At 37.7% G+C, this 25,500-nt stretch overlaps 1 protein-coding gene across 2 annotated transcripts in view; it reads left to right on the top strand.

The window, feature by feature from the left end:
• Nucleotides 1–25,500, top strand: part of SMAP1 (small ArfGAP 1) — a 91,221-nt gene that overhangs the window by 47,818 nt on the left and 17,903 nt on the right. For both annotated transcript variants that reach the window (XM_032681632.1, XM_032681633.1), the window contains one exon: nucleotides 19,878–19,962. In XM_032681632.1, coding sequence (XP_032537523.1) covers nucleotides 19,878–19,962 — 85 coding nt within the window. The remainder of the gene's footprint in view (nucleotides 1–19,877; nucleotides 19,963–25,500) is intronic.

Genomic DNA, 25,500 nt, shown 5'->3' with positions numbered 1-25,500 from the left:
GCACTGTGCAGCTTTCTCTGGTGCTTGTTTTAGAGATTTCAAATGAGTTGAATACTCTCATGAAAATACTGTGATGTTTTCACTGTAAAATACTGCATTGTTGAGGACAATAGTTACTGTGAAACCACGTCTAATTTCTTGAAAGTAAACCCTTTTAAGAGAAGATTGTGTTGTACTGGAACAGTAAACTTAAATGGCTAGGATGTAAAGAACAAACTATTCTTTTTCCCACAAACTACTTGTGCATTTGCAAACTAATATTGACATTCAAAGTTAAGACTTTTTTCATTCTGCTGAACATATCAGGATGATAAATGTTTCTGAAGGACTGCAGCAGTTACACTTGATTAACTGAAGTACAATATGACACTGTGAGTTTAGTTTGTTTTATTATGTTACATTTTGAGTTTGAAACTGGCTCTTGTTTTTGTGTAGAGTTATTTCAAGTGACAGGAATGGGTCAGTTGGAAGTTATCTTTCAAGAGTGGTATATCAAATGCCGTTTTTCTTCCCCAAAATGGAGACTAAATTGGCAGCTTAAACTCAGCAGTAACAGTGAGCTGCTCGGCTGGTACCAGCCAGCACCAGATGGCCTGCATTACAGAGGTACAGACATCAGTTTATTTGCATGTAAAAGGTACTGGAGAACCCCTCAAATAAAAGGGGGGGCCAATCATATTAGCACCTTTTCCCCTTCCTGTAGGAAAAACAATGTGACAAATACTAATTTAACCAAATAGGAAGAACTTAATGTAGCTTGTTAGGATGGTGTGTTTGTTTTTCCCTAAAGACCAGCTAAAACTCCCACAGAAATTAACCTGCCTGGAAAAGTGAGGCAAGAGGAACTATCAGTATCCATTAGTTCTCTGTGATGGTTTTATTTATCCAAAGTATTCCAAATTATCATCCTAGTAGTTTTGTACAAGGATAAATGCATTGAAGCAAATAATGCACTAATATTCTACTCTTCTTTAAAACTGAGTAGCATGGTGGGGATCGGTGGAAGAGTGAAAGCCCTCAGAGTTTTTGGTGTCCACTTAAGCACCAGTTTGGTGGAAGTGATGTGTTTTGGTATTTATTTTTAAGTTGTAGAAATAAGTTGACTCACAAATACTGACCTGAATGATAATTTAAATGCAGAATTACGTTATAAATATTCTAAATGTTTTCTTTATTTCGATACTGTATTGATGATACATTTGCTAAATCAGTCGAACAACTTGAAACGTTGATAACATTTCCCTAACCTTCAAAGCATTATTTGCCTTTCTGAATGATTTAATTTTAAAGTGTTTTTTCTTTTCAATTTTTATATAAAATTTAATATAACTTTAAATTATAATATATAAGCAATCATATTTATCACAGGAACAGAAACGTGCTTTGGCCTCTGGTTGAACACATAGTCTTATTTGTACTCTTAGTCTTTGTTTTCACAAATTCAGACTAAGTAGATATGAGTTAAAGCTCAGGATTTAGGAGTATGTGTTAAAAAATAGGACAACCTGTTTCCCTTCCCCCTATCCCTGCAAAGGGTGAAGGATTTTAAGGCTTCTTCTTCTCTCAGTCTGCATTTTACAGACTATGGACCTGTCTCAGCCTGGTTTTACATTTCTAATCATACCTTTTCAGTCTTGCAGAAGAGATCAGATTATTTTTGGTTCTTTGGTTGTTTTTAATGTTAATCTGGAGAAAGGCAAATCAAATTAGATTCTTCCCAAAACTGTGCTATTCGTTCTTTCACAGGTAACAAAGGACTCCTTATACTCTAGGATTGCTTTGAAAAATAGTCTTACTTAATGAAATTGATCTGTCATGGCTCTTATTACATGTTGGAAGTTGCAGACAAAGAAATTAAGAAACAGATATTGCAGGTAGAAGCAATGAAAGAGAACTCTTTTTTGTCAGGAAAAAAAAGAAAAGTTTTTGTCTTTTTAGTGTTGGAGAAGGAGTCAATGTTCAGGAAGAGTATCACATTTTTTTCCTCAGCCCAGTGCATCTTTGCTGTTACTGTTTGATTCTCTCAACTCTGGTCTACAGCAGAATAGTATTTCAATATGGGGTTTCTTTTAATTCTGTGCAAATAAAATCTAAAAACTATGAGAACAAGCTTAAGTGTGGGTTGCTTTGGTTAAATTTTCCTTTGTTTAACTTCCCAAACTCTTTTTTACAAAAAGCTGTTGTTACGTGTGCTTAGTTTTAACTGATCCTCAGCTACATTTTTGCTCCATGCACGTTCAAAACATAATACTGCCTTGGGTTTCCAGCTGATAGTAGTTATTAACAGACAGCATGTTCAGGTCATGCTAAGCTTCACCTTTTTTCTTGGTGATTTTGAGAAAATTAGGTAAGCAATGTTCCATATGCTTACCTGTATCTTGCACAGAATAAAGTGGGCACATTTAAGCAGGCATGAACTAAATCAGCCTTATTCATGGCTGGATGCTGTCTTTAGAAAAAAACATCTGTATGACCAAGACTTAGTCATTCTGAAGCATTTGAAACCACAGGAGCATTCATGAAGTTTTATAAAAATTATAGTACGAGTTAGGAGATTGTGTACAATCAATCAAATGTGAAGGAACAAAATGCATGACACTTTTACTGAAGTGGTACTGATACATGGAACTGACTGTAAAGAAGGATAAGGATTGGATGAGATGAAGTTGATAAGAGGAAAAATACTTTAATTTAAATAATGTCACTCAAAATAATGATCTTATCTAGGCTTCCTTTCTTTTCCTAAAATAATGCAAGTACTGGAGCATGAGCAAAGCAATCAAGTGTCTTTGTGTGCTCTGTTTCATTTTATCGTGCTAGAAAGTCCTTAATCTCAACAGTGTGTGACCATCAAGATAGGGCAGTGGGGTTGTGGGAGGCCCTGTCAGATGTGCACATCTTACTGAGGAGTAAAGATATTGACTTATTTTTCATAAAAATTATTTTAGATGTCACCGATAACATTAAATCTCCATCATTAACTTAAACTTTAAATTGTTTAAAAAAATAATTCCCCAAAAGGTTTCAACGATATTCCAGTCTCATGCAGTTTTAGTGTGTTCTGGTTTTAATTATAGTTGATATAGGTATTGATTGTATGCCTTTTTGCTAAAAAAGGTATAAGAATATTTCTTTGGACTGTTTAATTTATTATGTTTTAATAATTGCTCATGGCACTAAAACAGTTGCACAGAGAAGTTTTTGACTCTGGCATACATCCTGTTGCACAATTATGTCTTCACAAAATTAACTCAAGGGTATTTGGAAGACAGCACTGTAGCTGTGGTAGAGGTAAAAGCAAAAGAAGATAGAAGCAGGATCTGTTAATACAATTTCAAGGAAGTGGACAAGTTCCTCACTCTAGATAATTTTGTAAGATCATAAGTATGATGCAGAATTAAGTTAGCAGTTACCTAGTTGCTCAAGTAACTAGCATCTCTTTATTGCTAAATTCCTTTCATATATCCATCAGAACTGTTAACCCATCTGCAGTCAGTTGCCTCTTGGCTCTGTTGAAAAAATAATTGCAATTGGATGAGCTTGTCTTTCAATTTTACTTGAACTTTTTCCTTTATGAAATTGGTACCTGTGGCTAGAAGAAAATGAGGGCAGTTCTGATGTTGGTCCCTGGGCATGTCAGTGTACTGTTGAACAAATAAATCTATCCCGTCTCTCTGCTCAGCAACTATTGTCTCTCTCAACTTGAGGATATTTTATTTCACGTCAGAGGAAGATGCTGCAGGCTTGTCTGTTAGGCAGAGGGTGTATTTTACACTGTGTAGTAACATGGGTAACTTCTGATCAAGGTAATAAACAGATTTTTTGTCTTATGTACTTAAGCCTCAGTTTATACTGTAAGTAGATATCAATGTGTCTTTTTCCTTGGTTTAAACACAGATTATTTTAGTGGTAAACAAAACAGGTTGGGTTGAATTTTAGCATAAATGTTGAAATGGATGACTGAACAAACAAATCAGAGGCCTTGTAATATCACTTTGAAGGACCAGTTGTAACATTTAAAAATCTTTGAAGCTGTGAATCTAAAAAGTTTTAGCAATCCTTAATTTTTTTAAGGATGATTTAAATATTAACTTTCAGAATATCTAGAAATTTCATATAGATTCATATTACTTAAACTGGAGGATTGAAAGCAGAAAGAAGCTTGACTCCTCTTCAGTGGAGATGTAGGCTGCTAGACTGGATTGTGGCTACAGTGCTTCTCGATAGTTGATGTTAAAAATTATGATATGGGGGGTGAAGACAAAGAAAATAGAGCTTACCTGAGTAAAGAGAAATCCATTTTGGTATTGTATATGATAGGTTAAAGTTACTTGGCTTTTAAAGCAATCGTTTCAAAGTGATTAACTTTGAAATGAGAACAAAATTAAAGAAAAATAAACCTGACTGGCAGAAGCAATTTATACAGCTAATGATGCATAAGTATTTAATAAACATTTCTTCTTCTCACTAAATTCTGCATTTGTGAAACAGAATTATGTATTTCTATGTGGGGATGATAAAGTACTTGTCAACCCTCTCCTAACTTTCATAGCAGTTAAAGAAAGCAAAAAGCTGATACAGAAGTAAGAAAAATTAACCTATGGGGCTATTTCAGTCTGATTAGTTGTTAGTGACAGGATTGAATTTCCATAGAGCTAATTGAGAGCCTTCTTTAAATGCACCTCTAGAGATATATACCTCTAGCATGCTTAGACTTCATAAAGTGTTTGTATCATACTGCTTGCCATAATGATAGAAAAGATGCTAGTGCAAGATATTAGTCCAACACTCTGTGAAACAGAACTCTGTTAAGAAAAGTCCTAACGCAGAGACTGTTTATATGAAACAGTATTCAGTATGATGCTGTAAGACTGTGACTAAAACAAAGACTGTAAGAATCAGAGGAAAAGCAATAGGGAGGAGCAGAGGAGTAAACTAATGAGTGAAAACAGAACACTGAGTGAAAACAGTGATCTGCTTCTGCTAGTCCACTGAAGGAAAGTGGTGTGGTGGGTCAAGGAAAGAGGTTCTCTCCCAGGAACCCTAGGCAAGTAAAGGTTGATTGCATAGTAGGTTATAGGACTTCTTGTGGAATGCAGAGAGAAAAGAATTTGGGAACAGGGCAGATAATATTGCATGAATCTTATAATGGGGTGTTTAGGTGGCAGAGACCAAAAGCAGGGGAATAGAGGAATCAAGGTGGATTGGAGTGTAAGAAGCATGAGGACGCAGGGGAGAGAGGAATACAGAGGGGCAGTCACATACATGCAGGTTGCTGGGCAGTTTGCTTGTGAGTCCTGCACTTGATCACCAGAGGCTGTTGTGTTATATGTGCCAAATTCTGTTTGCAACTGTATTGTGAGTGACTGCACTCTCTCTTCTGTGTCTGTATGTAAACACTAGCAAACTTCAAGTTCAACTACCAGACAAATAGGATAAGAAGCTGATGTCGACCACTGGAAAGAGACTGCAAGTCTTAGGAATCTCAGGGTCAGCAGCTGTAGAGACTAGCATCTAGTCATGTCTTAACACTGGCTCCTGGAAACAAACATTCTGTGATCATGCACACTGTGTAACAAGTAGCAAATTTCATGCTGGACTAGCCAGTGATTGAGATATAAGCACCAGGAAAGATCCAAGGTGTGAGCTGGTTGCTAGCTAAGGGTAGAGGTCTTGATACTGGGTGAATATAGGATATAATATATTCTATATCCTATATTCATCCAGTATATATATATATTGGATCCTATATGTATCCTGGGCTTCCTATATTGTATGATATATGATATAGAAGGCTCAGGGGGGGACCTTATTGCGCTCCCTGAAAGGAGGTTTTAGTGAGGTGAGGACCAGTCTCTTCTGCCATGCCTGCAGTGAGAGGACAGGAGGAAATGGCCTGAATCTAAGAGCGGAGATTCAGATTAGATATTAGAAAAATTTTTTTCCCTGTTAGTGTGGTCAGGCATTGGAATAGGTTGCCCAGGGTGGTAGTGGAGTCACCATCCCTGGAGGTGTTCAAAAAACATCTGAATCTTGTGCTGGCTGATGCGACTTAGTGGTTTAGGGTTTACAGTTGTAGTGCTGTAGTGGACAGTTGGACTTGATAATCTTAAAGGTCTCTTCCAACCTTGATGATTCTGTGATTCTAAGTCTCACTCAAAAAACATTTTTCAGCAAAAAAAGGCGCTTTTGTTATAGTTAAGGAACAGATTGCAAAGCACACCTTCATGAGCAGGGATGGAAAAGATTTCTTGGATTGGATTGGTTTTTTACTGTGAGCTCAGTCAGTTGCCATGCATGAGTCAACTCGTTCTTGTCTGGAAATACATGAAGAAGGAATTACAAATACATGCCCTTTAGTTCTGATTGGGTACACTGATGTTGTATTATGTACTACTTGAAAGGTTTTTAGAAGGAAAATTATAAAAGAAAACAGTTAAATGAGGAACTGGAACTAATATAGCTGCATTATTGTAATCTTGCCCAGGCTAATGAGCACAATAGAAGGCAAGGAGAAATATGTAAGCTGAGTTCATACAACCATAATATGTGATTCAAAAACTGTAGGTGTATTTAAAATAGCTTCTAAAAATACAAACTGTGTTTATTGCATTTCACAGCTTGCAGACTGAGATGCATTAAAACACTTCGACCCTAATCTGATTTATAGATCTCATAATGGGACACTGGATTAGCTTTAAGATGGATCTGTTTAGACTTTCTGCTTCGTAGTAATTTCTACTTAAATATTTAAACCCCAGGTTTTATTGGATTAAAAGTAGAACTCTTGCTTTTTATCTAAATCAAGTTCCATGACAAGATAATACAAAATAGGAAAAGGGTTGATAAACAGCTTTTTCTCTGCCTTTTGTGTCCTTGTAAACAGGTCCTTGCTTCTGGGCTCAAATGCAGTAATTTCAAAGATTTAGAGCTGCAGCAAACTCTTCTCAAGTCCTTGCCCCCAGAATCCCTGGAAAACTTGGTTACCTCTGCACTCAATGTGCCTCTCCTGCTCTGCAGTCTTGCCATCTCTAGATTGGCTTCAGGTTCCTATTTCTTTTGTGACCATTACCTACCGGTCATCTCGCAATCTTTTGCTTTTTTCCAAGTATCAAGCAGGAAAAAGAGCTTTCTCTCTTTTTTTCAGACCCTATTCTGAACTTGTCAGCTTCAAGAACCTAATATACTGGAAACAGAATGCATAGAACTAGTATTTCAAATGTGGTGGTTATTGTATAGATTTAATACATGAATATAAGAATTTAAAGAGATTTATCTTTGATATTTTGCTGTAGTCTCAGCAGTAAGTATAAAAAGACAGCCAACTTCATTTTAGGAAATTATGCTTCTATGTGGTTCATACTTTGTTTTGAGCAAGGTAAAAGGGCCTTTGAGGTTGTCTGATGCATTAGAAAGGAACTAAACCGATCCAGCTAAGGCGTGAAAGGTTTTAAGCCTTCTTGGAATACATTGACTAAAGTAAATGAGATCTGAGCCAATGTTTTAAATTCAGTTAAAATACAATGTTAGTACTGCACGGTCAATAAGTAATAACAAAGGAATAGTCTTAATCCATTTCTATAGAAATTATTAGCATATTAGCCTAGACCCAGATAAAATCATATTAATGGAATAAGATTATGGTGCAGGGTCTGTTAGCTCTGCCATGAAGTTTTTAATTCAAGTGACTAAAGATACAACACATTTTATATAATCTTGTTCAAGTACCTTGCTTTAACTGTGAAAATTAATGAAATCCATATACCCAGGTTTTTAAAATGAAGGTGTGAATCAAGGACCACTTTAAAAAGTTTGCCTTTGAGAGTTTGTTTTGTCTGAAGAACCTTCATGTGCACAGAATCATATTTACGACAATTTGGTTTTGTTGGTTTGCTTGATGTAAATGCCTTAAATTGGCTTATGCAAGTCAGTGTGAGTAGTTCAGTGTCTATGAGTGACTGGAATAATTGAAATACTTAAATAATAAACTTACATTTCCCCCTCAGGTTGGCAGTTTGTTTGGTTTGTGGTAATTCTAGTTTTGTAAATGAGAATGGCAGCTTTTTTTGTTGTTGTTGTTGACCTGCAGGTTTTCTCTTGATTAGAAATGAATAGAGTTTGTTTGCAGAGTCACTGTAGTCTGTACATAATGATAACACTGTAACATAACTTGTGTTTCAATATAGTATACCTGTTTTCTGGCTTTTTGCTAGTTCAGCAAAATAGGAGTTCATCACTTGCTATAAGTATCCTGAGTTTTGAAGAGTTAGTCTGATTTCTAAGTTTCTTCTTCATCAGTTTCAAGTCTGAAGAAAAAATCTTATGATATGATATGATATGGTATCTTATAGGAGGGTAAACAGAATAACACATTTCATCTTTAATATAATTTAAATATTATGAAAAGATGAGGTTTTACTTATATGCATGTCAGGTATGAAAGCTGTAAAAACATTCTTTAAAAATTCTGGGATGCCTACATGAGTAATGCTGTAAATAGATATGGACTAAACTTTGGATAGCATAAATATATGAGCTGTCAGAAAAATCATATCTACAAACCTATTGCAAGCTTATAGTCAATTACTTATATTATTTTCTCATATGGCAATTCTCAAATGTTTATGCTCTCTTGCAAGTTTTACTGCCAGCAGGTAATGAAGAGGGAAGGAATCCAATTGCTTTATGCACAAGGCATACTATTCTTACCTAATAAGAGGAAAGGAACACTTTCGTTCAGTAACCATAGAGGCGTATATGAGCTCTAGTGAATAAACTGGAAATTGCTTTTAAGTGCTTTTCACAAAATTATTTGATGGATCTTCAGCTTTCATAAGGCTTCTTGTAGTTAAGGTAGGGTATATAAGTTAGAAATGCATTGGTAGTCAGATCTGTTTTAAACAGACTTCCTAGATTCATATGAATTTTTCAGAAAATTGAGGAAAATGTGCAGAGAAGTATTTTTTCTGTTTAATATTAAAATATGAAAGAAAATAGGAGCAGGTAAGCGGACTAGACAGCTGATGAATCAGATTTTTGACTGTGACTGATACCTTGCTCAGAGTAGGAGGGACTTTTACATTAGTAACTTACTATTGCTCTGGCTGAGAGATGCCCGTGATGTCCTCCATACCCGCGTGATGCCCAGCGCAGAATGCCAAACAGACCATCGGCTTGTGTGCTGTAAACTCAATTTCAAGCTCAAATTCAAACCAAAAAGGGGCAGCATCCCAAGGAGAAGACTCCAAGTTAACAATCTCCAATCAGCCACAGTAAGAGACAGTTTCCAGGCAAACCTTCAAACCAGGCTCGAAAACATTCCCACAGCTTCTGCAGATTCCTCTCCTGAAACAATCTGGCACCATATTAAAAACAGCATCCTGCATTCCTCTGAAGAATCCTTAGGGTTCTCCCTCAAGAAGAACAAGGACTGGTTTGATGAAAACAACCAAGAAATCCAAGACCTGTTGAGGATGAAGAGAACCGCCCACCAAGCACACCTTACACTGCCATCCTGTCACGCAAGAAAAACAGCCTTTCGTCTCGCATGCAGCAGGCTCCAGCAGAAACTCCGTGACATCCAGAACAATTGGTGGATCGATCTAGCTGAAAAAACTCAATTATGCGCAGATACAGGTGATCACAAAGGTTTCTATGAGGCCTTGAAAACAGCATACGGGCCTACATACCAGGTCCAAAGCCCTCTACTCAGCGCTGATGGTCAAACCCTTCTAACAGATAAAACCTCCATTCTGAATCGATGGTCTGAACACTTTCAGACTCTTTTCAGTACCAACCGTGTAGTCCAAGATTCAGCAATTCAGTCCATCACACAACAACCAGTAAAGTATGAATTGGATACTGCCCCCACTTTAGGAGAAACCGTCAAGGCCATACAGCAGGTGAAAATCGGCAAGGCAGCTGGGGTTGATGGAATTCCACCTGAAGTCTGGAAACATGGGGGCCTTGCACTCCACACCAAATTTCACGAGTTTGTGGTGCGCTGTTGGGAGCTCGGTGAACTACCTTCAGACCTTCGTGATGCAGTCGTCATCACCTTGTATAAGAAGAAAGGTATTAAATCTGACTGCTCAAACTACCGTGGTATTACTCTGCTCTCCATTGCTGGCAAAATCCTGGCAAGAATACTCTTGAACAGACTAATACCCACTATAGCAGAAGGAATTCTACCTGAAAGTCAGTGTGGTTTCAGAGCCAACAGGAGCACCACAGACATGGTATTTGTCCTCAGACAACTGCAAGAGAAGTGTAAGGAACAGAACAAAGGTCTCTATGTAACCTTTGTTGACCTCACCAAGGCTTTTGATACCGTGAGCAGAAAAGGTCTGTGGCAGATTTTGGAACGTTTAGGTTGCCCCCCCAAGTTCCTTAAAATGATCATCTCACTCCATGAGGATCAGCACGGCCAAGTCAGATATGGCAACACACTTTCTGAGCCCTTTTTAATTAAGAATGGTGTGAAACAAGGCTGCGTTCTCGCTCCTACCCTATTCACCGTCTTCTTTAGCATGATGCTCCAAAGGGCCACAGCAGACCTCGATGATCAGGACGGCATCTACATTCGATACCGTACTGATGGAAGTCTATTCAATCTAAGGCGACTGAAAGCCCACACCAAGACCTTAAACCATCTTGTCCGGGAGCTGCTTTATGCTGATGACGCCGCCCTTGTCGCCCACACAGAAGCAGCTCTGCAGCGTTTAACATCCTGCTTTGCAGATGCTGCTGAGCTCTTTGGGCTGGAAGTCAGCTTAAAGAAGACAGAGGTCCTCCATCAACCTGCACCTCAGGAAGTCTTCCATCATCCCCATATCACCATTGGCCAATCAGAGCTCAAATCAGTCCAGCAGTTTAACTACCTTGGTAGCCTCATCTCCTCAGATGGTAAGATCGACGGAGAGATAGACAACAGGTTAGCTAAGGCATATAGTGCCTTTGGAAAACTCCACAAAAGAGTATGGCGTAATAAACACTTGAAGAAAAGCACCAAGATCGGTGTTTACAAAGCCATAGTGTTGTCTACTCTCCTATATGGTTCCGAATCATGGGTCATCTACCGGCACCACCTGTGTCTCCTAGAACGCTTCCATCAGCGCTGCCTCCGTACAATCCTTAACATCCGCTGGTCTGATTATGTGACCAATACATCTGTACTAGAGCAAGCAGCTGTCACTAGTATTGAGGCCATGCTACTGAGAATGCAGCTGCGCTGGGCAGGGCACGTCTCAAGGATGAAGGACCACCGCCTCCCTAAGATCTTCCTTTATGGTGAACTTGCCACTGGCTGCCGCATGAGAGGAGCCCCAAAGAAAAGATACAAGGACTCCCTGAAACAACATCTCAGCCTTGGCCATATTGATCAACATAACTGGTCTACTCTGGCCTCAAATCGGGAGACCTGGAGACACACCATCTATAACGCAGCTGTCTCCTTCGAGAACACACGCAGGATCACTCTCGAGGAAAAAAGGCAACGCAGGAAGAACCGTATCTTGCAAAATACACCATCTAAGGAGTCTTTCTGCTGCGCCTTTTGCAATCGGATATGTCTGTCACGTATTGGCCTCATAAGCCACCAGCGTGCCTGTAGCAAAAGTGGATAGTGCCTTCCCAAATCTTCGTTCGCGAAGCCTAGCCATGATATGATATTGCTCTGGCTGCAGAGTTTGTCTACGTCAGGGCTGTTAGTCATGTGGCTTATGTCTTGCACCATGTATGCTACCCGTCTTAATGCTCTCACACAATGTAAATGAGAATAAGGTCAATGATAATCCTAAATGCTGGTGTTGAAACCTGCTAAATTATTGACATTAGTATCTTCTGGTAGTGAATTTGGCAAACATTTTACTTGTTTTTAAAGTATTTGGGGGGGGGGTTACATTTTTACAGTGCGTCATGTCTTTTAGAACTGTTAAACCCTTAAAATCAGTACCTATGAAGATAATTCACGTAAGGTTACAAAAGCAGAAAATAGAAACTTGAATCATCCATTTATAATGAAAAATAACCAGAGTATTTTCTATGCTGGCACATTTGAACCAGACCTTACCAAAGAAGTTTGTTTCAGCACTGTCAATTCCAGTGCAAAGTGCCCTCAGTTGCCTCTCTCAGAGGAGAGTGTTCTGATGAACAGGAATATGCAGAAGAGTAGCCCGGAAATTTAGACTGACCATAGGCTCTGGAATGTATGATCATATTAAAAAATGTGTTCTGAAAGGATATCAGTGTCCTTAATCATTTCACAAACTTGGATTATTTTCCTATTTTACTACAATAGTAATTAAAAAAAGTCAGTGGGGTTGGCTGCAGAGCAACATAGTTGCTGCTAGATCTGAATACTCTTGCCATTTTCTCATTCAAAGTCTAACACCAGAAGACCTCATGTATGTTGTCTATTCTGTCAACCAAGCAAGTTGGTATAAAGCTTTCCACTTCTCTCTTGTCTTCCCCTGCCCATCTTGTGCACCTAAGAGCCATACATGGTGCTGAGAGTTCAGAAAGGACAAGTTTGTTGTTTTTCAGCAAGGGAGCATTGGTAACACCAGCTGTAGACCTCACAGCATCCTGAGTTTAATAGGCATGTGACAGTCAGTCTTGCCCATAAGATGACCATATCCCTTATAGGCAGCATCGTATGTGCTGTACTATAATCTTTGTACAGGGGAAGGAGGAAGATTGACTTGGCAATGCTTTCATTTTTTTCAATTTTTTTTTTCTGAGGCAGAATGAATCACTCATTTAATGGTTATTTCCAAAAATAGCTGGCTGAAGAAAATTTGGTGAAATACCCACAGACACCCTGGACTTCCTACAGTATGTGACTTATGCTTCAGGTGTTACTTAGTGTTCTTCATGATCTCATCTCCTGCAGACTTGCTGCCTAAGTTTCTGTGAGAAAGCATTGCTGCCCGTTCCAGGGACTGCGAGTTTGCCTTTGGATAAGTCTGCTGCAAAACTGTAATGCTCAGATTCAGAGGTTCAAGGCTTGTGCATGCTAAGCTTCAATAGGAAGACTGAATTTGGGAATTCACTGTGATTTGTAGGATGAGTTCCATATATAGGAGCATCCGTTCTCTTGGCTGAGGTCAGCTGTCCCAGCTACATCTCCTTCCAGCTTCTTATTCATGCCCAGCCTATTGCTGGGGGTAATGTGGGCAAAAAGAAAAATCCTTGAGTGCTGTGTGAGCACTGCTCAGCAGTAGCCAAAACAATGGTGTGTTACCAACAGTGTTGTAGCCACACATCCAAAGCATAGCACCCTATCAGCTGCTATGAAGAATGTGAACTCTGTCCCACTAGACCCATATAAGCAATTAGTTTGCAAAATATATGGTATAAAGTAGCTGTCAGTTCTCTTGTCCTTGTCAGAGAAACATCCTTATATACTGGGTAATTTGCTTTAGAGTAACGTAAAAGAGAAAGAATCAAGTCTGTAAAATCAACTCCAGAACTTAATGTATGAATAGAGTGATTAACAGTGTTACTTGCTGACTTATTTGGTTTCATTTAACTCAAGCAAAGTATTTCACATAAAGTAGATTGAACTAGAATGCTGTAACTAGTGGTATATTGAGGGCAATGCATTGTGAGAGTTCAATAAAGGCAAATATTGGTTTCTATAAAACAGAGCTTTGTTTTTTAAATTGAGACCTAGTAGACACAAATTTTTTTTTTTTTTTGCTGGCCTAACCTGGTGTTCTTACCCAATTTTTAAAAATTAAACTTCAGATAACTTCTATTGTTGCACAAAATTAGTAAAGAAAGAACAAAGGAGAGTGGCACAGCAGTGCAACATTAAATGCAGGTTGCTGAATTAAAAGATACCCTTTCATGATGGAATAGAAAACTTTCTCATTCTGTGTAAATTGGGAAGTTATTAACAATTCTTTTCATTTTTGAGGATGTAGTCTGAATTGGAGCAAAATAAACCTCAAAACTTTGGTACAGATTTTTGTAACTTTTCCACCAAATCCTGATGGCCTGGAAATTACTTTAAAATCTTGGAGCTGAAATTGTATGTACATGAACAAGATTGGTAAGTGGCCTACCATTTTCTAATGGTAGGAAAATGATCAAGATGAATTGAATCCTAGCCGGTATCTCTTTGAATTACAAGAAGCGGCTGGTGCAGCTTCCTCTAATGAAGACACCATCTCAGTGTGAGATTAAAGAAGTCTTGTGCACTGGGTTGCTTTAAAATCAAAATAAATTACAAGTGGCTTGATCTTCTCCACTGTTGTCTGCTTTTGGATTTTATTTGTGATGGTTTCTTAGCATAAAACATTAAAGTTGACCAAGGTGCAATGTGGAGGTATATGGAGATTGTCAGCATATGTATTTCTCTCCTGTAATTTCAAGCCAGTGGATTTACAGTGACAGTGTGTAGGAAGTTAAGTGAAGGTCTAAATATTCATCTCTGTATTTTCTTTTTGTTTTCTTTTAATAGGAGAGAGATACTGCTTCTTGTCTGTAGACATAATTCTCAATTGTTCATTTTGGTAGAGGTAAAGTTATGAGAACTTCCTAAATATTTTACAATATTTGCTCTTTAGATACTGAAAGGGGATTTATCTTGTTACCTAAGGACTACTCACGGATGTAGTATTAGTGCTATACTGTCATATTATTGTACTGTAGATGTGCAGCAGACAGGATTTAGGTGTAGCTTGATTTGGGTATAAAATTGGGAGTCAGTCATCACTGGATCATCATCATCATCATGGCTAGGCTTCGCAGATGAAGATTTGGGAAGGACTCTACCCGCATTTACAGATAATTGAATGAGAGCAGGAAGTTTAAGAGGAAATTATTTCCATGATAATACTTTCAGCAGTTATCAACAGCATCAAAAGCCTTATTGAAGTAAAGATGCTACACAGTGCTCTCCCCTTGTTTGCCGAGACAGTCATGACATTGTAGAAAGTTGTTGGGTTGATCAAGCATAGCTTCCTCTTGGTGAAGCCATGCTGGTTCTTCCAGTCATGTTCTTGTCTTTTATGCGCCTGGAAATGATTTCCAGGTTAGTTGGTCCATCACCTTTCTGGGTACTGCGGTGAAGTTGAGCAACCTGTTGTTTCCTGGGTCTTCCTTTTTGCCTCTGAAGATAGGAATGACAGAAGAGTGTATTTAAGTAGAAGGTTAAAAGGACAGCATTGGAAAGTAAATCAATAAAGGATTATTGCATAGCAGTTACCTGTTGTATACATGATTGCAAAAATGTATAGTACCCATACTGGATCTGACTAATGAGTGTGTCCCTGCTCCTCTACTGAAAAGATGTGCTTTATAGATGAAAATACACGTAAAAGATTGCAAGGTTTATTTGCCTCCTTAATTTTGCAGAAGTATCTAATACCTGCTGAATAGAGGATAACTTAAATTGATTATTGTGGCTCTTTTCAAAACAAAGGCTTGTTTTTTCTTAAGGCAGAAAATTCCAAGTCATGCTAGGTACTAAGCTGACCATGTGAAGGATGCAAAAAAATTGACTCCCTGGAAGCTTGTTCTGGCTTCGGTTTCTTTCAGTGATATTTGCAAATAAACTATTTTCAGTAATCTCAATTTAAGGCAGCAGACATTGCTTGCTTTCAATAGATACTCCAACATGAGAACCACCTTGAAGAGTAATGTAGTGGCTATTAGTCACAACTGTGAAAAATGGCAGTGTAAGGCCTGCATATCAAAGATGTCTTGATGCTCTGCTGTTTGCAAGGACAGTGTTTCAGAAGAAATGTGCTAGTAGCATAAAAATTATTTTGAATGAGAAGTTGTTAATGCAGGACCTGAAGTAAATATATCTAGGAATTGCTACAACCATCTACTTTGTTCAGTCATCATCATCATCATCATCATCATCATCATGGCTGGGCTTCGGGAACGAAGATTTGGGGAGGGCTCTACCCATGTTTGTTACAAGCGCACTGGTGGCTAAAAAGGCCAATACAAGACAGGCACGTCCAGTTGCAAAAGGCACAGCAGAAAGACTCCTTAGGTGGTATATTCTGCAAGGCACGAGTCTTTCTGCATTGTCTTTTCTCCTCGAGATTGACCCTGTGTGCTTTCTTAAAAGCATCAGCAGTGTTATAAATAGTGTGTCTCCAGACGTCCCGATTGGAGGCCAGAGTAGACCAGTTATGTTGATCAATATGGCCAAGGCTGAGATGTTGTTTCAGGGAGTCCTTGTACCTTCTCTTCAGGACTCCCTTGCGGCAGCTGGTGGCAAGTTCACCATAAAGCAAGATCTTAGGGAGGCGATGGTCCTTCATCCTTGAGACGTGCCCTGCCCAGCGCAGCTGTGTTCTCAGCAACATGGCCTCAACACTTGTGACTGCTGCTTGTTCTAGAACAGGCGTATTAGTCACATAATCTGACCAGTGGATATTTAGGATTGTATATTACTAAGACAGTCTTGAGTGTTGTAAAAACAACAGTTGCCTCAGTAACCCTGAAGGCTCCACTCGAAAATAAATGCCCAAAATTGTGTACCTGTTCCCTTCTACTTGCCTTCTTCATATCAGATTTTTAATGCTATTTTTAGTTTATTTAATGCTGCTTAGTCTCCTATTTTTCATGCGGCCTTATTCCAAAGGGTACAACAAGGACTAGATTATCTGGTACTGGTGTCAATACTTAAAAATAATTGCTGTGGGAGTCAAGGAGACTAGTAATAGAAAATGAGATGAATCTTAGTGCAGCAAGATTCCAAGCATTTGTCATGCTACCTTGCATCTCTACAAAAAGCAGTAATTTTTAGGTAAAGCACAACACTAAATTAAACATTAAGTTTAGGAAATGTCACTGCCTTGTTATGCACCTTTTTGCCTGTTGCACACTTTTGTGCTCACTGTGTGCAGTACTTAGCATTAATATCTCAAAAGGCCACTCTCTCCATAAAGCTTAGTCATGTATGAGTCCTGTTGGAGGAAAACTACTGAAAAAAAATTAAAAATCACATTTCTCTTTATGATTTGGAATAAAATTTTCCAGTGACACCAGTGTGACTTCCCTGTTTGTTCTTTTCCAAAAATTTTAACAGCTTGTTTATGCCAGAATTATATGGGCTGGAAGGGACCTCTTGAGGTCCTGTGCTCCAAATCCTAGGGCATGATCCCTGCTACAGAATGCTTCAGTAGGACATTGACTTTCACTGTACCTTCTTCAAGTGGACCATGGTGCAGTCAGGTAGCCCAAGATCCCCAGGACCAAAGAGAGAACAAGCTGTCCTAAGAAACAGTATGGCAACAAGGGGTATTTGGGTATTCTTAAGAATAACGGTGTTCATGCAAGGTTGTTGTTCCAACTCATCCCACTGCTGCCAACCTTACTTAATTTATGTCTAAATGTGGGTGACTTTAGAGAGGTCCCTGTCTATCTGTGAATCATGGCAGACCTTAAGCACTGAACAAATGTCTTCTGAATTTGAACAAAAGCCCTCCTATGTGCTGTGAAGCATCTTAAGCAGAAATAAAGGCATACCCAGTTATAGAACAGAAATCTTGGAGGATAGGCAATTCCAGGAAATGGTCTTTGTTTATGGTGAGAGAATGGGGGGAACAACATAGTATTGCAGGTAAAATTAAAGGTAAGAGGAAGATTTTTTTTTTGTTCCAGATAGCTGAATGTTGCTTTGCATGACCACTATTGTACAGATGTAGTATTGATAAATGTCAGGTGGCTGATACGTTTTTTCAATTTTCAGAATATAGGTTAGTGTGCTGGTGAAAACTGTGTAGCTGTAAAGGTGTTGAACTTTGCTTTGTGGAGAAAATCTCCGTCAATGAAACAAATGCAGTATTAATGTCTAGAAATATTTGCTGTGCTAACAAGCTTGAAAATGGTTTTGCAGTTTTTCTTAAAGTAGCTAACTATGAAGTAACCTTTAAACCTATTACTTTAGATACTGGCAAGGGAGCAAAATGGCACAGAAACTGCTGATCAAGAAATATAACAATATTAGAAATGGATATCTTAAAGGATCATATTTTTGTAGAACTTCATATTTTTATACCTTGTGTCTTCACTGCCTTTCTTATTTGCAGAGTGATGAAACAGAAATAGGCATTTAATAATTCTTGAAAATGTTCATTTGACAAAGCAGAGGACTTAAGTGGATTATTCCTACTATATTTTTAAATTTTTAGAGTAGATAATGAGATTAATTTGCTACGGTAATAAGTACCAAAAAAAAAAAAGAGTGCCATTTGAACTCTGTGTAATTCTTACTAATATATGCAGAAGTGTTTACTTTCTGTGAAAAGTTTGCATTCAAAACTAACCCTGCCAAGCTTTAATTTATTTTGAACTTATGCTTTTAGGTAGTTATCGGAAATCTAATCTGGAGTAATGAAAATTTGCAAATATGATATAATTCTAACAGTTATTCTTTTCAGTTGAAAGAAGTTGTTCTATGCTCAGAATTTTTAGGATGTTTAAAGAAAAGGAAAAAAAGCCAGTTTCATGAAATCAAGCAACATGTCAGAAATGCTTCTTTTTACAGCTTCTGTGACCCATAGTGTTCCTTACAGAGTTGGAGAAGACTCAAATGTGCAGAGTTTCATGACAAATTCTGTTCTGAAATATTCACTGTTAGTTCTGATTGGTATTTAGGATAATAATTTAAAGTTTTATGGCACATATACTGAGGTGTGGTCAGTTGTGGAAAACTTTATTTTGAATTGTCACTTTAACAAAATTCTTGATATGCAAAAGTTTACTTTCAAAAACTATAGTTTTTTGGAGCATTGGGAATCAGTGTGCTGTGCTTCAGATCATAAACTCAGACATGAAAGTTATAATACAGTATAGAATCAGGGCATCCACGGAATATTTTTCCAGCAGGTGATTTCCCAAACAGTTTGATCTTGAGCAAGGTATTTAAAGTCAACCTAAGAATTTTTGGCAAGAGGAGCCAAGTATTTCTCTGAGAGATTAGCAAGGGTCAGTTTGAGTATGACAGTAGCTGTGCCCTGTAGCTGCAGAAGTGGAGTTCAGTTCGTCGGAGCTCTTTGCTGGAGGTTTTCAGTGGGGGCTTTGCTCACATAAGAGGGGGTCGGTAGTGTGACAGTAAAGGTGTAATGAACCCATGTGAGGAAATGCATTTCTTATGTCACTACTATAAACTAGTTTGTATTAATTTTAAAAATTGATGTTTCAATGGATTCAGGCAATCAGCCTGATATTGGTATGAATTATAAACAGATTTATGAAGTAATTATCAAATTTCATGTCAGTAGTATCTTACATTTTGAAGTCTCTAGGCAAGAAAAGACTAGGAGTTCCCTTTTCCAAAAGAGAAGAATGCTGTTATTAGCCTTCAGGTTTTTAAAGGAAAAGATCATGAACAAAGGTTGTGTGCATCGACGCTTAGCATCTGTAAATGCTGCATGTTCTGCAGATGCTCTTTGCAAGAAGGCTAAATAATGTCACTAGTCTGCTTCTGATTTTTAAATCTAAGCTTTTAAAAACTTGATTTTTTTTTTCTCTTTAATGTTGCAGAAATGTATAGTTTGGTTGCTGAAATGAGTTGATAAATTATAGACAGCTCTTTGCCTAGTGCATGATATGCAGTGGTTCAGTTTAAGAGTTTAAGACCTATTTTTAAGCTATCCTTGAACTTAGTTTTATTTAAAAAGTGATTACATACCAGTGAAGATATAATGATAATTTTTTACAATCGCGTGCCATGTTCCTTTGACCATAACTGCCACATACATCATTACAAATCAAATTCATTATGATAAACAAATATAGAAAAGGGCTTTTATTTCTGATACTGAAGAAGCATCTTTAATGAGAATTTTTTAAGCATGGAGTCTTTTCAGAAAGGTTACTTGTGTTTATTTTTTTTCCCTTAAAAGCCACAGAAGAAAGAGGATCAGCAATCAGAAGCTAAAGCAAGTCCAAAAAAGTCATCAGAACCCACTATTGACCTTTTAGGACTTGGTAAGCCATAATTATCTGGTTTTAAATCAAACATGGGTACATCGTTTTATATTTTAATAGACATACTTTTATTTTTGCTGTGTTTACTGATAGCTAGATAAATTTGAAAACCGTAAGATTGAATCTATGAATTTGAAACTATAAAGGCGAATGCCACAGGGATATGGGTATATCAATACTTATGTTTTGCTAAGGAAAGTAATGAGCTCCTCTGGGAAGGGGGAGTTATCAAAGTGATCTTCAAAGGGCTTGTGAACTGTAGTATTTCAATGTTTATGGTACGAGTGTACTTTTCAGTGAAAATGCTGAGGTTACCTGTATTGTGTATTTGTAAAATACCTTATATCGTAAAATTCCTATATCAGGTAAAAGAACAGTAAACTGTCGGACTGCAGCTGAGTAGTATCTTGTAAACCTTAATACCTTGGGCATTTCAGTGTTGTGTAATGACTGTGACCATCATTCATTTTTATCTAAAACGCCTTTTTGTTTTCTGACTGGCAGGTGACTGTGTATTTGTCTTGTAAGTAAACTAGTTTGAAGTAAAATAATGTAATTTGCCCTGTTGTGTGTAGTCCATATTCGTAAAATATGTCTTTCATTTATCTAGGGTTACTCTAAGTGTGCTTTTTCCATTTGATAGAATGGAAATGGAAGAATATAATGTTGCAGTAACTATTTTTATTTCCTTTTGTTATTCATTGTCAGGAAATTTTCTAAAAGTTGTGAGTGGATATTAAAAGTATTCCATTTATATCAATATAATGGTTATTCTTAATTTTCTATATAATTTCTACAGGATATTGGAGGAGGCTGAGAAGTGATTTAAATGTCATTAGTGTAAAAACTTGACTTTGTAGAAAAATGGCTTGGGTTTTTTTAATTTTTTGTTTCAAGGTATGAATGATGTGACAAAAAACAAGAAATGTCTTCTCTGTTTTAGAATTCACACTCTTATCCAAAATGCATGGTATTTTTCCCTCTGGATGTAGACTTAACTGTAAAGTACTATTTTTGTATGGGTTATGTCTACGTTGTGATCTGTATCTCATTCCAGGTAATCTGCTACTATAGGCAAGCAAATCTTAATTATCACAGTAGAATGAATGTAGAATGAACCTATTTAAAAAAAGTTATTTAGACTTGATAGAAAGCTGATCTTCCTTTATTTTCCTTTAGCAGAACAAGAACCTAATTAAGAAGTAAAATTCAATCAATATGTGGTTTTAAGATTACTAGGCTTCTGTATTCTTTTGGTAATGGTTTGGAAAGAATCTTGGTAACAGTGTCATGATATAATAATGAACTTGGATTACATTGGCTAACTAGAATTGTAGTATGCAATGGAGAGAGTATTATAATTGGTGTTCAACAGCTGTGCTTCTTCAGTGAGATATACAAAGAGCAAAGTTTATAATATATATGTTAAACCCCCCTAATTTTAAAGGAGGGAATGCTTAAAGATCTTTTAAATAACAAGTTGAAAGGCAGTGTATTAAGCCAGTAGCACTTGGAATCCACTGAGCTGCAAATGAGATATGTGTTAATGAGAGCAGACCTGCATATTTCATTTGGAGAGTAGTCTTTTAGTTAACACTTCCAGTGCACTACTTCAGATAATATTGAAAGAGAGATCACATCAACCCAGTATATCATACAAGAATAGCAAAGGTTGGAAAGGACCTCGAAAGACCCTCTGGTCCAACCTATGGGAAGGAGAGCCTAGAGGAAATTATTCTGTCTGATCACATCCTGAGAACCTCCAGTGATGGGGACTCTACCACATCTGTGAGAGGTTGTTCCAGTAATTGATCTCACTGTAAAAAATTTATTTCTTATGTTGAGATGAAACCTCTCCTGGTGCAACTTGTACCTGTTGCCCCTGTCTTTTCCGTGTGGCTCCTTGTGAGGAGAGAGCCTCTGTCCTCTTTGTAGCTGCTCTTTAAGTACTGGCATACTGGGATGAGACTCTGTCAGTCTTTCCTTACAGGGCAGGTTCTGCAGCTCTTTGGTCATCTTCGTGGCCCTCCTTTGGACCTTCTGCAGTCTGTCTGCCTCTGTCTTGAACTGGGGGGCAGAGCTGGGCACAGACTCCAGGTGCAGTCTGGGAAGCACTGAGTCGAGTAGGGTGATTACCTCTCTGTCTCAGCTGGTAACACCCCTGAGGATACAGGCCAGAATCCCACCTGCCTCTGGTGCTGCAGTGATGCGCTGCTGATTAAAATGTTTAATATGTCATATCAAATAATAGTAAAATGTATATGATTGCTTAGCTCGTTCTTCTTAGCAGACATGTTTCTAATGAGGATTCATTCTCTTAGGACTTAATTTCTGCAAATGAAGAACAGTAGTAGCTTTTAGTAGGGCAGATCAAAATTGCTTGTGATAGCAGGTTGAGTAATTTTAGTAGATCAGAATTCATGCTAGAATAATTGTGGCTTTCAGAATAGCCCATCTTCTTTACCAAGTATTTTCTTGAGTAACCCTCAGTGCTGGCTTTGGGTCTGGGGTTAACCTTCGGGTCATTGCTCTTTCATTGTCTCAGTTGGTCTTGTAATAATGACCTCATAAGAAGGTAAACTTCCTGAGACAGGACTTACCCTGTGAAAATTGAAGCTAGACAATTCTTTGAAAATAAATGCTTTCATTTTTCTTTACAAATTGCAAAATTTTCAAGATAATACATCTAGACAAATTGTATCTTTAAATCTTGTAATAGGAGAAGATAATATCCTTGTAATATCGTCAGTGATTGTACTATGATGTTTGTGTTTCTAGATTCTAAACCTTTTTTAAACACATTCATGTGGTTCCATTGAGTTTCTGATCGGCGATTTACTATTGAGATGCTGTTTGGATATTTACTTTTTGATCCAACAACATTTGTAGCTTTTGGCCTTTTGTTTCAGAACAGATTTTAGTTCAGTACTCCACACACAGAAAGGTGGGGAAATGGGCATGTACAAGGTAAATATTGTTATATTCTCCACAAGCAGTAGTGTACCTGCTGTGTTCTTGCTGTGCAACTCCAAATTCCTTCCCTCTGTTCCCAGGCAGTGAGAAGTCACAGCCTGTTTCTGTAGGCTAAACCTGAAGCAGCTTTTGTAGTCATCTCTGTGATTATTTGGATCTTATCCATGCTGGGAGGGTGCCCTGCTGAAAATGTGGAGTCTTAAAATTGGCACTAAAATCAATAATAATGGATTTTATAACATGCATTTTTAATATTATAATTATAGGAAACATTTTTCAGTTTGAAAGTCACAGTGTGTAAACCACAGTTCGTCAGCACTTAAGTGATTGGTGGTGCTGTATTTTCACCTCTGGTGTTAACCTTGTGCTCTGTGCTCCTTTTGGAGTTTTTTTCTTACAATGTAGATGTCCCCACTTCTGCCAGTTTGATGTAAATAATTTTTTTTAATCTTGTAAAAGATTGTGTAGTAGCTAAGTACAAATGTGGAATATTGGAATGTTACACAGGCAGTTTTGGATCATTGTGTTTGTCGAGGAATGTCACTTAGAAATTATTTCAACATATAGAAAAAGGGGAAAATTAGCATTTTTAAATACAGAATTATCAGAGAGAAGAAAAGTGCATTTTACATATTCTACATCTTTTACCATGTTTAGATGTGCCCTTCATAAAATGGACAATTGCACTTTCTAGAAAACCATTATATTAAGTTACAATGAATGACTAAAAGAAAAGAGATTTATTATATTGTTATTATTTACTGGATTTGATGTGTGGGGCATTCATCCAGCATGGTTGGATGTAAAGTATGGTATGCTAAAAGCTGCTTATCTGCTTCTGCATGGGAAATATTCTCCGAAAGAATTCGGATACGTAAGTATCATGTATGCATATATAGATCATAGGTTCCTAGAATCGTGGAATAGTTCAAATTAGAATGGCCCTTCAAAAGTCATCTAGTCCCACCTCCCTATAATGAACAAGGATATCTTCAACTAGATGCTCAGAGCCCTGTCCAACCTGACCTTGAATGTTTGCAGGGATGAGGCATCTACCACCTGTCTGGGTAACCTATTCAGTGCTTCACAACCCTCATTGCAAAAAAATTTCTTTCTTATATCTAGTCTGAATCTGTCCTGTTTTAATCTAAAATCATTACCCTGTGTTTTATTGCCACAGGCTCTGATAAAAAGTCTGTCCCCATCTTTCTTAGAGATCTCCTTTAGGTTCTGGAAGGCTACAGTAGGGTCTCCCTGGACCCTTCTCTTCTCCAGGCTGAACAGCTCCAACTTTCTCAGCCTTTCCTTATAGCAGAGGTGTTCCTGTCCTCTGATCATCTTCGTGGCCCTCCTCTGGACTCACTACACCAAGTCCATGTCTTTTCTGTGTTGGGGGCCTCAGAACTGGATGCAGTACTCCAGTTGGGGTCTCACAGGAGTGGAGGAGTAGAATCCCCTCCCTCGTCCTGCTGGCCACACTGATTATGATGCAGCCCATGATACAGTTGGGTTTCTAGGCTGCATGACTGACAGCTCATGTCCAGATTTTCATCCTCCAGTATCCCCAAGTCCTTCTCTGCAGGGCTGTTCTCAATCTGTTCATCCCCCAGACTGTATTGATAGCAGGGATTGCCCTGACTCGGTGCAGGACCTTGTACTTGGCCTTGTTGAACCTCAGGAGGTTTGCTTGGCCCTGATTCTTGAGCTTGTAAACATGTTAACATTTGTAGTATTGCTGCAATGTTAAGATTATGCTTAGATAAGGAATATATCTACCCAAAATGAAAATATTTACAACCACTTGAGGCATACAGCATTGTTAGATTTCTGGCTTTCCACATTTCATTTTCAGAAGTATTATATGGAAATTGCCTCCTTATGAATGCTTTTTCACTTCTGCAAAGGTTTTAGCAGTAAATAAAATTTTACTAATGCATTAAATAATTCTGCAGTAATTTTGTCCAGACCTTATTTGCCTCTTTGTCCCAGATTTTTGTTGAAAGTGTTAACCTATTTCTCTCAGTTCTGCCTGTCTAATAATTTGGTGTAAAAAATAATCATATGCATATTTTCCTTCTATTACAAGGCTTGATATGACTGTCATAAATTATTGTATATATAAAAATACATGGCTGCTTAGTAACAAAGTTCTTGTAAATAGTTTGGCCCATAGAAAATGAGTTCCAGAAACATAATGCAAAGTTTAGAAGCAGATCTGCTTTCTTGCTGTTTCCTCTCTTGCTGTCCCTTTGAGGCTCTTCTGCTGGTCATTCTCACTATTGGTACAGATAAATACACCAAGGAGATTAATGATGTATATAAAAGCTATGATGTGTATGAAGGCAGCACTGAATTGGAAATTGTCATGTCAGGCATTAATAAAATACATACAGAAAAAGAATGTACACTGGAACCCTTCACTGTATTATTAAAAATATTGTGGTAAAGAGCTTTTGTTTCTGCTGTCAAACAAGATTTCCTTATCTGAAATCAGAAGCAGCATCTGCTGTTGCACAGATACTATGTCATACTGTCATAAATTGTAAGAAGAGAAGTTTTAGAACC

The sequence above is a fragment of the Chiroxiphia lanceolata genome, chromosome 3 (assembly GCF_009829145.1).
Source record: "Chiroxiphia lanceolata isolate bChiLan1 chromosome 3, bChiLan1.pri, whole genome shotgun sequence".
NCBI lineage: Eukaryota > Metazoa > Chordata > Aves > Passeriformes > Pipridae > Chiroxiphia > Chiroxiphia lanceolata.
Note: the sequence above shows the minus strand (reverse complement) of the source record. Positions and strands in the feature narration are given on the sequence as shown.